This window comes from Cibotium barometz, chromosome 25, assembly GCF_041138505.1.
Source record: "Cibotium barometz isolate CiBa-2024 chromosome 25, ASM4113850v1, whole genome shotgun sequence".
NCBI lineage: Eukaryota > Viridiplantae > Streptophyta > Polypodiopsida > Cyatheales > Cibotiaceae > Cibotium > Cibotium barometz.
In genome coordinates, this window is record NC_141070.1 from 3,137,432 (window position 1) to 3,153,617 (window position 16,186).

At 39.5% G+C, this 16,186-nt stretch overlaps 1 protein-coding gene across 6 annotated transcripts; it reads right to left on the reverse strand.

The window, feature by feature from the left end:
* Positions 1-8,601: 8,601 nt before the first annotated feature.
* Positions 8,602-13,115, reverse strand: LOC147624148 (mitochondrial import inner membrane translocase subunit TIM44-2-like). 6 transcript variants are annotated; one of them, XM_086819073.1, is made up of 14 exons: positions 12,917-13,115; positions 12,445-12,578; positions 12,289-12,351; positions 12,012-12,087; positions 11,773-11,838; positions 11,275-11,700; positions 10,754-10,825; positions 10,582-10,646; positions 10,420-10,488; positions 10,234-10,306; positions 10,055-10,159; positions 9,341-9,412; positions 9,147-9,209; positions 8,602-9,065 (listed from the first exon to the last, which is right to left on the reverse strand). In XM_086819073.1, exons 1-14 carry the CDS (start codon positions 12,992-12,994, stop codon positions 8,934-8,936), a joined length of 1,494 nt encoding a protein of 497 aa, XP_086675199.1. In that variant the 5' UTR covers positions 12,995-13,115; the 3' UTR covers positions 8,602-8,933. The 6 variants fall into 6 exon arrangements, with proteins under 6 accessions (XP_086675199.1, XP_086675198.1, XP_086675200.1 ...); XM_086819072.1 differs by having other exon boundaries at positions 11,275-11,721; XM_086819074.1 differs by having other exon boundaries at positions 12,445-12,557; positions 12,917-13,114.
* Positions 13,116-16,186: the final 3,071 nt, after the last annotated feature.

Genomic DNA, 16,186 nt, shown 5'->3' on the forward strand with positions numbered 1-16,186 from the left:
GGACAGTGCAGGTCAGGGAGATTTAGAAAACCTCTTGTTGACAGGTTGACATATGATGGTTATGTGGCTCATCATTATGCATATATGGATAAAGTTGTGTAAGATGTTGAACCCACATGTCTTAAAGAATCTATTGGGAATGTAGATTGGGAGAAAGCCATGGATGAAGAAATGGCAACATTGGATGCAAATGAGACTTGGGACTTGGTGCCATTGCCTAAGGACAAGAAGGCTATTGGATGCAAGTGGGTGTATAAAATAAAGCACAATTCAGATGTAAGTATTAGTAGGCATAAAGTAACATTGGTTGCTGAAGGTTATGTTCAAACTTATGGCATTGATTATGAAGATGTTCAGCCTTGTTACCAAGATGGCAATCGTTTGAGAGCTGTTATTGTGGTGGCTGCATCAAAAGGATGGGTTTTACATCAAATGGATGTTAATAATGAGTTCTTGCATGGTGAATTGCAAGAAGAAGTGTAAAAGGATCAACCACCAGGTTATGAAGTTGTGGGTCACCCTGATTTTGCATGCAAGCTGCATAAAGCTTTATATGGCTTGAAACAGACACCGAGCATGGCATGACAAGATAGCACAATATCTTATCACCATTGGCTTTCATGTGGCAATAGATGCTAATTATTCACTCTATGTGCAGAAGAGTGATAAGGGCCTTGTGATCATCATAATCTATGTGGATGACTTGATTGCTGGGGGTGATAGTGGAGAGGAAGTTGAGAGTGTGAAATGTCTCCTCAAGTAGAAATTTGACATGAAGGATTTGGGTGAGCTGAGGTACTTCCTTTGGCATTGAGGTTATTTTAGGACGGCCAAGGACATATGGCTGTCACCACACAGAGGCAGTATGCATTAGACATGTTATCCAAATATGATATAGCTGGTTGTAAGCCAATTTCTATGCCATTAGATTCAAATGGCAAGTTGAGTACAGTAGGGTGAGATTTTGGAGAACCCGACACTATGTATAGGAAGATAGTGGGTAGCTTGATCTACATGATGAACACCAAGTCAGATTTGAACTAAACAGTTAGATTTCAGAGTCAGTTTATGTAGGTTCCTTGGAAGCCACATTTGGATGGTGTGAGCTGCACATTGCGCTATGTAAAGTCTACAGTAAACTATGGTCTCTGTTATGAGGCTGGTGTAGAGTTGTAGGGTGTTTGGATACACCGATGCAGATTGGGCTGGTAGTATCGCAGATATAGGAGATCTACCAGTGGAATTATGTTTTCCTCTTGGAGTAGTGTTGTGACATGGAGCAGCAAGAAGTAGCCAACAATTTCCTTGTCAAATACGGAGGTAGACTATAGGGGCACTGCAATAGCAGCATGTGAGGTAGCTTGGTTGTACAAGAAGCTACTTGGTGATTTGCGACTCTAGGTTGACATACAGGTTTTCAGCTATTGTGACAATATTAGTAGTATACAATTGGCGAGGAACCTGATTTTTCATGCGTGGACCAAACATATAGAGGTCCACTATCACTTCATTAGAGAGAGGGTCTTAGTAGGAGACATTGATCTCATGTATGTTAGCACAGAGGAGCAGGTAGGCTAACATTTTTACAAAAGCCCTGGGAGCAGAGAAGCTTCAGAGATTCCAGACTATGCTTGGAGTCCTAGAGATGGAGTTGATCTTGAGGGGGAGTGTTGAGATGTCAAGCTCAACACGAGCTGACATTATGATATGCCTAGGTGACCATTTTTGCCACTTAAATCACTGGCATGTTTGGTAGGATGCTCACATGACAGTTCTTTGCCAGTGATTCTACAACTGAACTACACCAGCTACTAGTCCACCACTGAGTTATGACATAATAATCTTGCCACCTCACTCACTTAGTGTGATCACATTATGTGTACATATAGTACTTTAGTACTTATGTTGTATTTTCCCTTATCTTTTGGTAGAACCCTTTTGTTTTGCAAAGAAGAAGAAAAGAAAATTTTCAGCCTCTCATCTTGTGTGTTCTCTTCTAGGGTTTGTGTGAGAGTGTGTGTTCTTGCAAGAGCTTAAGCCCTACATCCTTTCACAAATGAGTGCAAAAATCCAAGGAGAATCAGGTTGTCTTCCTTTGTAGGAGAGTCATCCATGGATATAGCACCATCAGAGAGGCAAACGTCTACACACGGCAAAGAGGTATAGTTCCAATATCTTCACTTGAATATATTTTTGAGACATAAGGGCTTGCATGTAGTCAATATTATACTTATTTACTTATGACCCAATTTAGGTTTTCAATATCACTACGGTCGATGCATTGTGCGTGGATGTGGAGGCCATGGATGACTTTGCTCGCAAAAGGTTTGCATACATATATTTGAGCATTGTGTTCTATTTTAAATGGTTATTGTTTATGATGATTTATAGTAAATTACTATGTGAAGTATTTGAGAATTCACGGAATCTCACAAGAATGACATGTATACCTATCATGGTGCACAATCTATGAGGGTTGCTCGGCTTGTCTTTGCCAATTTTCCCACCTCGCTACTAGTTTTTAAATATCTTGGGCCAATGATAGAGGGTAAGTCATGTGACTAATGGATATTTTTATGTAGTTTTTAAGAGAAATTTTAGTTAAAATTATTTTATCCATGAATAGATTTAATGAAAGAGGAATTCCCATCATATTTGGAATTCAATCATTTAAATGGAAAAAGAAGACTTCTTGGTATATTTGGAATATTAAATATTTTTATTTAATTTAAAGAGGAATTCTAAATACATTTAATTTATGATAAAAGAGGAATTCCCATGATAATTGGATTGCACTCATTAAATGAGAAAAAGAGGGATTTCAAGTTTATTAAAAAAATAGATATTGGTATTTAGTCAAAAGAAGAATTTTTATGATATTTAAGAAAAGAAGGAATTTGGTTAGACTACAGGAATTTGGTTAGACTACGAGAGGGACGGACAGTAAACTTACTTGTCCATCACTCGATCTGAATCAAGGGGAGTATCTGAAAGTCTATAAAATTATTCTCAGGATAACCGTTTCAACCCTGCCTCGTAAGCAAGATGTTTACAAATAATGGACATATTATTAGGTGCTTTATCAAGTCCTATAATCATGAATTTTTCTAGTAGGTGTGATGAAGAATGCATAAAATAAGGGTTCATCCAAGAGTTCATGTTTGAAAGCGATCTCTTGGGGATCCCTTTGATTTTTTCCATAAATATGTGAGGGACTACTATAGCAATCGCATTAGTTTGCAAAGACCCTAGTTGGAGTTCATTGGCAATGTTTGCCAGACAATCCAATAAAGCACTGATTGCTAAATGTGGATTTAGAGGTTCTATCGGGATGTGATTTAACCCCTTTGTAAGTAAATTTCTGATAGTCAGATCTGAAATTATATTCAGACCCACACTATGCAGACATGAGAACCTAGATTAGTAAACTCTTTAGTAAAAGTCTTAAATTTAGAACAAAAATAAGGAGTCGTCTTATCTTCTCGTAAAAAATCTTGCCTTCAAAATAGTTTCTTTAAACATGTAGTGTATTTCCAACTAATCTCTTGACATTTTGTAAAACATCATGATTTCCTAAGACCAAATCAAAGGCTGCTTGAGATACCTCCTTAGGTGAAGCATATTCCATAAGTTTATTAATAAATAGGTAGTGAAAGAAATTATTTTTTTGTACTTCATCATTGGTACATAGAATCCATCTCCCACTGGCACTCTTTAAAATCTTTTGACATGAAATCAAAAATTACAAGTCATGTAAATTACGGATGGGGAGACCCCTACCATGTCCTTTAGAAGTAAAGGATTTACAGAAGTATAACTAGAGGAGGGGGAGAGAAATGAAGTAAAAGTATTGGGAGTGCCAAGGGCTATGTTAGGTCTCTTTCTTGGGGGTGAGGAAGAGGATTCAATATCAATGCGAGGGTTCAACAGAGATTTTATAAGCTTAATGCCTTTAAATTATCCATAGCTACTAGTAAGTATGGTCCCTAGCTCTGTACCTTTGAGTTCAATGAGCACATCCAACATAATTTGTCTAAACTTTAAGAAGGCAATTTGTGCCAAGACCAGGTTCTGGGCTTGTCCACCAAGCCAAGAACATAGAAGAGAAAGATGGAAGACTACCGACTTATCCAGAAATAAATCCTCCAAGTGATTCAAGACAAACCATATGGCATGGTCAAACCATATGATATTGGAGTCACAAGGGGCATTAGAATCCAAAAATTTGCATGCACACTTTAGATAGGGTCTGTAAATATTCTAGATGGTTTTTGAGTAATACTCTACATTGGCTTTAGATAGGGTCTATAAATATTCCATATGGTTTTCTGAGTAATACTCTGCATTGTCTGTGGAAAAGGTCATAGTACCTTTGGTTCTGCCATAGATGCCCACCAGCGATGAGCATTTAGAAGGGTCCAGGAAACTCATAGAGAAAGGTGATTTCAACAACTCTCCCCCTTCCATATATTGAACTCTTTTAATTGCATGGTTTTTGCATTTTTCAAGGGTTGAAACCGGTTTCTTAGAAAATTAGAAATGTCAGTGCCAGTCCCGACAGCAAAGGATGTGAGATCCGAGTGGTAAGCCTTTGTAAGCATAGGAATCTATGAAAGCAAGTCTGAAATAGTCTGATTGTCTTCCTCCTTATTTTTGTCTAGAGTTTCCAAAACACGAACCTGGTCATTGAACGAAAGAAATTGTAGGATAGACCCTACAGGGGAGGATAGAGTTTTGTTCTAAGCTTCTTCATCCTTTATGCAAGTAAGAACATGCTGGTGGGGCAGGCTTTTGAGAGAGTATGTTCTAGGAGTATTTCAACCCCTCTGAGAAGTGGTAGTATCTATAACAAAAAAAGTTCTATTAGTGAGAGAAATGGGAATGTAAATGAGACTAAGATTTCCCTCAACCAACAAGCAAAGCACTATTGTTGTGAGTCATAATCTCGACCTAGATGTTGAGCTACCTCCTTAAAAACTATCGGCCCTAGAGCATTATGATAGTGAGGGAAGCTAAACTCAAAGGTCATAAAGTTTCAAAGTGTTTAACATAAAGTTTCAATCTAGGGGTTCCGTATATCCTTTTTGTGAAAAGGGTATACACTGCTAGTGTGTGTTTTTTATCTGCATTTGATAACATATCTAGAGCCAAACAAAACGTTTGAGAACCCAATCAGTCTTGATAAATGAAGTGTTTAACATGATTACACAACAATAATAATGTTTACAATAATCATGTTATAAATGAAAGGAGATTGTGTCTCAGATAATGAAATATGCCGTAAAGCTTAATACTGCAAGACATTTCAGAGGGTAGATCCTGTTACCTGCATCCATCCAGAGACAGACAAACAACTTGTTAGCCTATGTGTGTATTACAAGTGTCTTAAGATCTACCACATGTTATAGATGTCACTCAAAGAGCCTCAAATTTAAGCTATGGTGGTAGGGTTAGTTAACCTATTTCCAGTTTTTGCTTAAACCTTAGGATACAATCTTTATGTGTATCATCCTATGTTTGAATTAGTAACCAATTTTTCATAACAAGTAAATGCCTCAAGTAAACTGGTCAAGTATCTTTTTAACACCCTTTCAAAATAATGTAAACCCAATTAGATGGCAAAATGGTCCTCAAAAATAAACCATGTATGTTTACGCAATTTCAAACAAGAACATGCTAACCACTATTCTATTGCTAGTTACCAAGTGGGTGTTCATCATATTAGTCATAACCATCCAAAAAAAACACTATAAAGATCAAGTTGCTTATACTATACACCATAGTTAGATAGATGCTCTAAACACCATGTAGTAGCTTATACTATATCCAATGAAAGAGGTCAACAGAGTAGACCTAAGCACTAAACATATTACTCTATCAGTCAAATGTACTTGTGAATAGCATCTCGTGGTATTCTGGCTAGAGAATGTGGTGTTGCTTATACTATACACCGTAGTTAGATAGATGCTCTAAACACCATGTAGTAGCTTATACTATATCCAATGAAAGAGGTCAACATAGTAGACCTAAGCACTAAACCTATTACTCTATCAGTCAAATGTACTTGTGAATGGCATCTCGTGGTATTCTCGTTAGAGAATGCATTGCTGTGTACCCTGATCCACAAGTGTGTTAAAAAATCTCAATAGTGGGTTCAGCAAAAACAATCAGAGAGTATTTCACCTTTTACCCATTGCCAATGCTTGCCACCTCCAATATATACACGAGCCCACTTTTTGCACATTGTCCATTGCCCATTGTCCATGCATGCCACCTGCAATACATACACGGGCTTTGCAAATAATACACATAGGCACTAGTCTTTCATGAACCTGCATTGAGCCTCATCACCGACAGCTGTCCAAGTACATTTCTGGATGGGGCCCCATGTCGAGCAGCGCAACCCTGGCCCATAGTATGACCCATCGCCGCCCGAACCTTCCCTAAATCAACAGGAACCTTCCATGATCTCTACTTCGACCACCCCACCTAATGATCTGCAAGTGCAGCCTCTATCCCATGTGCTTGATAATGCCAAATCTATCAAGCCACAACGTCCACCCAACTCCCTTGTAGTTGTGGGCATAGCCATGCGTTGTTATGCCTCACACTAATGATCTCGACTCCTTACGAAAAGGGATGTCAAGTAAATGTCAAAGAAAGTAGCAAAGAGAGTCGAAGAAAGCAATTGAGTTGGGGAAGTCTTTATTTGGAGGACGCACACACACGAGCACACCTTCCGTCCATTGTCCATGCACGTCACTTGTAGATTTCACTATGAGCATCACATTTTTTTCACTTCTCGCGTCTCATGGTGTGCCATACACACACACATGTAACCAACCTCATCAGCTCTAACCCTCCAAATATCTCTCGACGGGGAGACCATGGCGGATGCCAACCTCACCAATGGTACGACCCATGACCTAGAGAATCCTCGACCTTGCAGGTACCTCCAATGAGCTTTCCTACCTATATTAAACACTAACACCTCGCCCTAGTTGATGTATTCATCAAGCAACAACCCAATCTATAGGCATCACGCTATGAGATCCGAGCATCATACCATGTCACACCAAGCAGTCCCGGACCCCTATCTACCCATGCTAATCATTCCATGGAGTCCTTCCCCCACTCAACAAGGTGTGTATTGTTGCTACCAACTACCTCATGTTAAAAGATCCACACCCGTCACAACCCATGGAGACCTGGCATGAAGAACCTCTATATCGCCTATCACTTTCCATGCCGCCTTGACAAGCTACCTGCCATGAAGGGTGCCCAAAGCTTCTCATCACCTTACCATGCATCTGGCTGCCAACTCCATGGTGTACCCTAGACCATCCACACCATCCACTTTGCGAAGGGCAACAACTTCACCATCGAGACAGGTGACGGAGGACGTGATCACCATTAAAAAGGGAGATACATTAACCACTCTATTGGTTAGCATGGTTTCACCTGCGTGATCTACCATAAGACGCTTTGTCATTTTACTCGTTTGAACAAGCACTTCATCTTTGGAAAAAGGTGCCAAAAAATAGAGTATCCTTTCCATGCACTTCATGTCAAATATAAAAAGTCTAGAGACCGTGTGTACATAGTTGTATGTGTCATTTTTTATAATAAGCCAATCATTCCCTTAAAATAGTTTTCTGATGAGCTCTCTTTCTGCCCTCTTGTTACTTCATGCTTGTTAGATAAATGCATGCTTGAATAGGTTTGATAGTAGGTTTTCCTCTTACATTAGCTTTTTCTTCCCCTGCCTTCTATGAGAAAGAACCATCTCTTCTTGCCTCCATCTAGACATTGAGAGCTCTCTTTATCCCTTTCGTAAAGGAGCATTCGGATGTGACAATGGAGTGACGATCCGATGGACAAGCTAACACAACCACACTTGAAAGTTACCGATTGCGAAAACGCAATGACACATGCTTCAGCAAACTTAAGGTAAGCGCTTGTTTTGAACATTGCATGACAATATATTGTTTACAATGGAATGTTAGCAAATGGAAGGCACTGATGGATACTAAGAGGATCACACACCATTAGGGGAACCATACAAGACGCCTTGAGGTGTCTTGTAAGATACTCGCCCTGGGCAAGAATATCAATTTTGTAGTCCATAATCATGATGAGTATAATCATGATTGTCAACAGCTGCCGCATCATAATTCATGCGCATTGATTTGTGCATCTCATTGGCAAAATTACGTCAACAAAAAAGTTCTGATTATCATCATTATTTTTCCCCAATTCTACATGAAACTTCACCTGAGCACAATGGCAGCACAACAACAGAGCAACTTTTCACACCCCCACATACCCAAAAGACCCTTTTTTTATCAGTAATGTCACAAAAGAACCTATCAACATTTAATGGACGAGAGAAACCCTGTTCTTCATAAAAAACTGCTGAAGAGGATGGTCTTTGACACCTGCTGCCACATCGTCTAGACAATGGAGTCCCCTACATGTAATCAGTCCAATACTTACATACGGCATGTCTAGTAGTGCATTGGTAATACCAAAAAAATTTGGAATGGATTCAAAACTATTTCATAGGCCTTGCAACATGTTTAACTGGGGAGAGAGAGAAAGACGCTGAAACACCTTATGAGTAATCCATTAACGTCACAAAAGAAACACTCAGTGCTTCGAAAATTTTTCCATCACTAAAGCTAAGTTGGCCATCGCCATGCAACAAAGAGCTCCACCAACAAATGTTCTCTCCTTTTACTTTCAAACCATACTTGACAAAATACTCAGCAATGTACATGGCAGGAACAGTCTTGAAGATGATACCATCCCACCTTGAATTGAGGTTAAAAAAACCTTTTCCGCTGGGCTTGAACCTAAAACTATATGCCCAATGCATACAAAAAAGCTGTGTTTTCTTAAGTATTAGCATTGTCAACAGCTAACTCTGGAATCTAAATGATGGCCTGAACGCCCAGCTGTTGCATTTCCCTAAGCTGCCATTGAGGGAAGATCTCACCCTCTTCCATCTCCTCTGGGGTGACTTGTTGCATTGCCCATGCATAATAGACCGTGAGGATATCATCCTGAAGCCCCATGGATTTATTATTCACCACAATAACGGTAGTAAACACAGAAATTGAGAGCACAAGGGATAAAGAACTAACCTTGGCACCTTGAGTTATCTTCCCATGTTTGTCACGCACACAAAATATTTGCTGGGTTTGGAACTGGAAATATATCCCCCACCCCACCCCCCCACACGAGCAAAAAAAAAGCAGAAATACATCAGTTTTTCTGGAATAGACATGCAGCTATAAAAAGGTCTGTCGGGTAAGAAGCATGGTGATATGGTCATTACTGTAACAATGATGATTGGAACATTGCCCATTAGCTTTGTGTCTTTTAACTCGATGTCAGAAATGTGGAGGATCTGCAAAATCAAATAGTAAATTAAGTGACTATGCCATCAGATGGAATAATAGAAGCTTAACAAAGAAATGGAAAAATTGTTCACTACCTAAAAGTAAACAATATTTTTTGTTCAAGAGAGCACAGGCACACCCACAGTGATTCCTTCTGAGCACAAAAAATCTTATTGGTGAGCAAAGTATTGCCTACCACTGGAGTAGTAAAAGCCATAGCGGGTTCTGAGCACAAGAGAGCACAGGCACACCCACAGTGATTCCTTCTGAGCACAAAAAATCTTATTGGTGAGCAAAGTATTGCCTACCACTGGAGTAGTAAAAGCCATAGCAGGTTCTGGCAGCTGAGGTAACTCCTTTACCGACATGGCAAAAGAGGCCCTAAAGGTACAAGAATTGAAAGCCTACAAAGTCTACAGAAGCTTTCTAAAGAGTTTGTCCAGCAAGCAATTGGTTGAACTTTACCAGCAAGGCAACACAGGTAAAAATAGGGGTTATTTGATGAGCAACTGATTGGTCTTTACCAGAGAGGCTACATAAGCCCCTTCCCTTCACTTTTCTAACATTGCATTGCGCTGGTTTCCCAAAGAGCTCAGTTTGTTCTAAAGCAGAAATGATAAACATCCACCAGTTCCAGCAGGCAACACTACCTTGTTATCAAAAAAATATCCTTGAGATTCATATGCCCTTCGTTCAGCTCTGCACCGATCAACCACTTCCCGACTACACCTTTTTTGGAGCTCTTCAATGTCTCCCTGTAAAAAGGTTGACATGCGAGTTATACCCTGACATACTTTCAAAGTTGCCACTGATTGCAACTTTACAGCACCTTCAAGTAAGCCTGGAGGACACTTCGAGCGTTTTCCTGAACCTCAGCAAGAAAATCTGGAAATGAAAACGTTCTGCCAAAGTAGCAAAACAGAAATCTAAATAAGAGGCAAACAGATGGGGAGACAAGGAGAATTCAACAGCTTGAGGCTTATATTTTGGTTGCAAGAGTTCAACAAAAACTAACGGGTCTCTCCGGCGAATCTCTTTCAGCGCCACAGCAGTCGCCGTTTCACCAAACAAAGACTCATTTAAGCTACACACAAAAACAAAGTCTCAAATCAGTAAAACTTGGGTCACTGTGACTAGGCTGACTCCACCTGAAAAACCACAATGCAAGTATATTTACTCTTGTATCTTGTGCACCACCGGACTATCACTCGTCTCCCATCTCTCCCGCATATCTTCAGCAATCTATTGAGATCCAGGAAGTGCAATAATTCAAGTATACGAAAGAAAATAAACAACGTAAAAATCCGATATAAACTGGTGAAATTCATAAATATGAACAAAATGAGTACCTCTTGTCCTTTTATAACTACAGGGTGCTTCTTAACACCTTTAAACCGCTTGTATATTCGGTTTGATCCAGCCTGTGAGAATATTAGATTTAAATTAATTATATAACGACAAAATTTACTAAAGTATATTGAAACTTTGTGTGTGCATTTATGTACATACTTACATACATATGTATGTATGTGGATGTGCATATATATGCATGTATCTATCTATCTATCTAGCTACCTATCTATCTACGTTTGTATGTATGTATGTATGTACATGTGTATGTATGTATGTGTATGTATGTGTGGATGTATGTATATATGTCTTGTCTATATCCATATTAACATCCATATGTAGGTATGTGCATGTGTATGTATGTATGTATGTATATACATATCTATACATGTAGCGCGCGCGCGCGTGTTTCTATATGTCTATCTATCTATCTATCTATCTCTGTGTGTACATATGTGTGTCTATAAATATATATGAACACACACACATACAAATTTACAATATATATATATATATTCACCTTTTCTTTCAAATCATCCCAGCGTTTCTCCCATGCAGACCGCTTCCTCACAACAGGAACAACAGCAGTACTGCTACTCCTTGGTGCAGTAGAAGTTGCGGAATATTTTGCCTTAGCTCTCTTTGAAGAGGTCGAGGTTAGCTCCTCTTTGACGATACTGTATCCTTGCTTTGCCAAATCAAGTAACTTTGTACCTTTCACTTTGTTGAAGAAAAGCGAAGCTGACGACGAAACTGCCTGGAAGCCCTTGGCAAACTTACTGAAGAGCACTGTTTTACCAGGATCTTCTTTGGGCAGGCTTTTGCCATCAGTTGGCTCATTCCCGTCTTGACCTGCAGCCGATGCATCAGAATAACTACTTCCAGGTGGTGTTCTTGTGTGTTCTTGATCATCACTGGATTTGAAACCACCAATGGATTCTTTCACCTGCCAAAACAATGTTTTTTTCTTTGCGATGCAGCTTGATAAAGTCAAAAAACTAAGACAAACACAACATACCTGTGTGGTGGTTTCCGAAACTTTCTCTTGCGCTTCATGAACTTTCTCCTTTACCACAGCCGAAACCTAGACAACATAGAAGAGAAACCATCCTTAAACATGGTGGACACGGCACAGCCCACACTTTGTCGACAAACTTGATTTCTAGTCCATGAGCAACACTCTCCTGCCTGTATTTTTTTTTAACAGCTGGAATGGTCAGACTGTATATGTAAGCCCCCAACAATGAACACACTCACCTGCCTAGCCCTGGCTCCGGCCTCCTCGCGCACCGTACCAACATGTCTGTAAATCTTCTCTGTCGTCTCCTTTGTTCTGCATGCGCCATTGTGCCAGCTCTTCCAACATCAGGCCCCCCCTTCTGTGTGTGGTCCCTCTCATTGAGAGTGAACATCTGCGTGCCTTGTCAAGCACAGATTGTCTGAGCCTAACACAAACACGCTAAGCTAAAAAAGGCCAACAAGGCTAGCTAGCAGGAGCTTGCCGGCGGACTAGCTGCAGGACCATACTTCTTACCTGTGCTTAAGGTCCCCTGCCTTCTCCTTGAGCTCTTGTATTGACTTCTGCAACTCTGGATTCCTGTATAGTGAGAAAAAAAGAGGGTGTGAAAGGCAAAAATCGAGTTAGAATGCACACAACAACAAATGTCAACACAAATCATCTTCTCCCTACTTCTCGACTTCTCCTTTCAGCCGTTTAGAGAACTCCTGGAAGATGCCCATGTGGCGCACATGTGGACTGATGTATCGTATTGATAATGGAGCATGATCATAAATGTGTACCTGCTGAAAAAACATGCACAAAAGCTGGGAGAATAATAAAGATCTAAGGGCCATAACTAGCTAACAGAATCACACGATAGAACAATAACTTTTCAGGACAATAAGAAAGCATCTGATATACTAATATTTCCGAGGGGCATAAGCACGCATTTCACGTGATAATTCTGATATCGACTTTTTATGGTAATTAGGGGCATAAATGATGATTTGGGGCATAAATGTTCATTTCGCATGATGATTTGGGCCGTACATACTCATTCCCGATTTGGGCCATGAATACCCGTTTCAGATGGCGTAAACACTCGATTCACAAGGGTATAAAAACGATTACTCGAGGCGAAATCACATAATCAGGGCAGTACCTGATGACGAGTCCGGTAGAGACGGTACAACTGCGTAGAAGAGCGGCCACCCGCTCGAAGAAGGCGACCTGCGTTCATGGCTGTCTACCGCGTGCAAAGGCCTTCAGCACAGCAGGTAGCTCAGAAGCGCTTTCTAGTACTCCCTTTCAAGGCGTCAACCCTAAGAAATCAGTGTTTCCACACCTGCAATTTACCATCTTTGGGTAACCATCCACATAGATATCAGTGTTTCCACACTTCGACCGGTTGATCTTTGGGTAGCCATGTCACAACGCATGGACCACGATGTGAAACCTCTCTCATTTTGTTCCTACCAACTAGTTCTACTATAGTTGTTGGTGCATCTAAGGATGCATTTGTGGGTCAACTACTAGTCCCACTCATGTTGTGAGTAACGGCTTGGGCTCCTTCTTATCATCTCAAGACATAGTTGTTGCTCAACTCCAGTTGGTGTGTAACATGGCTAGCATGTCACAAATGTCTTGGAATCATGCCCATCATTGAAAGGTGGAGTTGGGCATCAACTACAATTGACACTCTCTATGTCTCAAATTCCTTCCCGCATCATCAAGAGTCACAATTATGGGTCTACTATGGCTAATAACACAAATGTCTTGAATTCCTAGCCATCATCTAAAGGCACATTTGTGCAGTGTTAACCATAATTGCAGTGTTAACCATAATTGCAGTGTAACCTTGCTCACTATGTCACAAAAATGACTCGGGTTCCTCTCCATCATCTAAAGGTGTTGAAGGTGTACTAGATGTTAAGGCGCTAGCTATATCACCCTAGGCATAATAAGGAATGATTAACTTAGGGTTTCCATGAGATGCTTGTGGATGGTACCCTTATTTCTTATTACTCTTGGCTCTCCTACTGGACCATGTAAATTTCCCTTTCAGGCACCTCACATCAAAAGATTGTTAGTTGAATGGTGTTTAACCTAGCCCTCATTCTAGGCTAGTTTTCCAATGTCAATGAACTCAACTTTAGTGCTTATAACATTCTAAGGTAGGTTTGCTAATGTCAATGATCTCAACTTTAGTACTACTTATAACATTCTAGGCTAGGTTTGCCAATGTCAATGATCTCAACTTTAGTGCTTATAACATTCTAGGCTAGGTTTACCAATGTCAATGATCTCAACTTTAGTGCTTATAGCATTTCCTCTAATTTGAGGCAGAACCTCTTCAACCTTCATGATCATGACTACTACTACTACTATTGATGCATCATCAGACTACTACTACTACTACTACTACTACTACTACTACTACTACTACTACTACTACTACTACTACTACTACTACTACTACTACTACTACTACTACTACTACTACTACTACTACTACTACTACTACTACTACTACTACTACTACTACTACTACTACTACTACTACTACTACTGATGTTGCTAATACTACTACTAGCATAGACACTATCAATTAGGATTAAGAATCTTAATCACCCTAATTAGGTCTAAAAAATCACCAAAAACTCAAAAAGCCAAGACAAATCACCTTTGAGGTCCTGTGAAAAAAAGATGTGAGTTTAGTAAACAAGAGCCACCGTGGGCTTAAAGACATGAGTTGTGAACCTAGAGACGTGAGCTATGAGCCTAGAGATGTGAGATGTGAGCCTAGCAATGTGAGCTATGGGCCTACAAATGATGTGAACCATGAGTCTAAAGGTAGGTGAACCTAATATTGTACCAACCAATTAAAACTACCACATGAAGACTTAAGGACACACGTACTCATGTCCTATAAAGATTTCCCTATCATAGAATCTATACCACTAACAATAAATTCTAAGGAAAATCCTGATCCTTTATAATTATTGGATCATTAAGTATAATTATTACCCAATAATTTCTCACCAACCCTATTATTTAAGCATTAATGTACTACTTGGAATCCATGCCCAAGTAGGCCTATTTCATAAAAGTAAGAATTTATGAGCCTAGTTTATTAAAGAAAAAGTGAGCCTAGTGAGGCATCACAGCAGCCATGTGCCTGCTGCAAGGCGTGATTCCACAAGACATGAGCCCACAGATGTTATGACCCATGTTATTTGAATAATAATCATGGTCATTTAAATTTGTATATTTTTTTATGATGCCTATTTCTCATCATGAACATGTTAGGATTGATTGATGTGATGTCAATTGAATGTTACTACTGACATGGTTTATGTTTATGAGTTTAGGTGATGAGGTGTGCAAGGGTACCGATTTAGGTGTTGCATAGTGCGAGGGTACCGATTTAGGTGTCGCACGGATGGTGGATTGAGTCATGGCGTGTGGACAGATCTCACAATATTTTGTGGCTATATTATGGCATTTGATATTGTTTTGACATCAGTGTGATGTGTGTGTGTGCACGCGTCAATTTATTGTACAGTGTGCGTACGAGCATTAGTTGATTTATTTTGTAATGTGCATAAGTGCACAAGTTAGATTATTGTATTAAAAGAATAGTGCAAACCTTAGAAGGTTTGAGGACAAAGGCTAATTAAGGACAAAGGCTAAAATTGAGGACAAAAGCTAATTAAATGGCAAAGTCCAAATATGGATGTATACTTTATTTTTGGCTGAAAGCCTACTTTTTGGAATATATAAAAATACCCACGCGAGAAGATGCCACTCACGTTGGGGGGGAAGATTGCACCCAGTCTTGTGTTGCCTTGTATTGATGGTGATGTATTTCTTTCTCTTGCTCTATGTTTTGATATGTGCTTTAATTTTTAATTTAATTCAAGTAGTTGTTTTGATATTTGATATAATTTTTATGAGTCTTTTGATTATTCTCTTCAAGAAAATTAAAGGTCCGGTTGCAGTGGTATCAGAGCTTTGGTGTAATTTAATTTTCTTGAAGGCGATCAAAAGAGGTGAAAGAGACAAAAAAAGAGGTGATTTTGGTAAATTTTTTGAATTTAAATTGAAGAAGAACATGTTTAGGGATTTTTTGTTTATGTATGGATGAAATTAAGCTTGTTTTTGACCATTGGGTAATCAATCTCCATCAATCTATTGCCCAAAGGATAAAACTAGGTGAAAAACCATTAGTGGGTTTCTCAAAACCATGAAACCACCTTCCTCTTCACTAATCCTCTTCCTAATCTGTCTGTACGGATTGAAAGAGCAAGCAGAGGAGCATGGAGAGCCATAATCGGAATTGCTAAACCTTCCCTTTGCTCAATTTCTATAATAGAGGGTTGAGGATTATTCAAGAGTCTTTTCAAAAATTACTTTGTTTTTTTTTATTTTC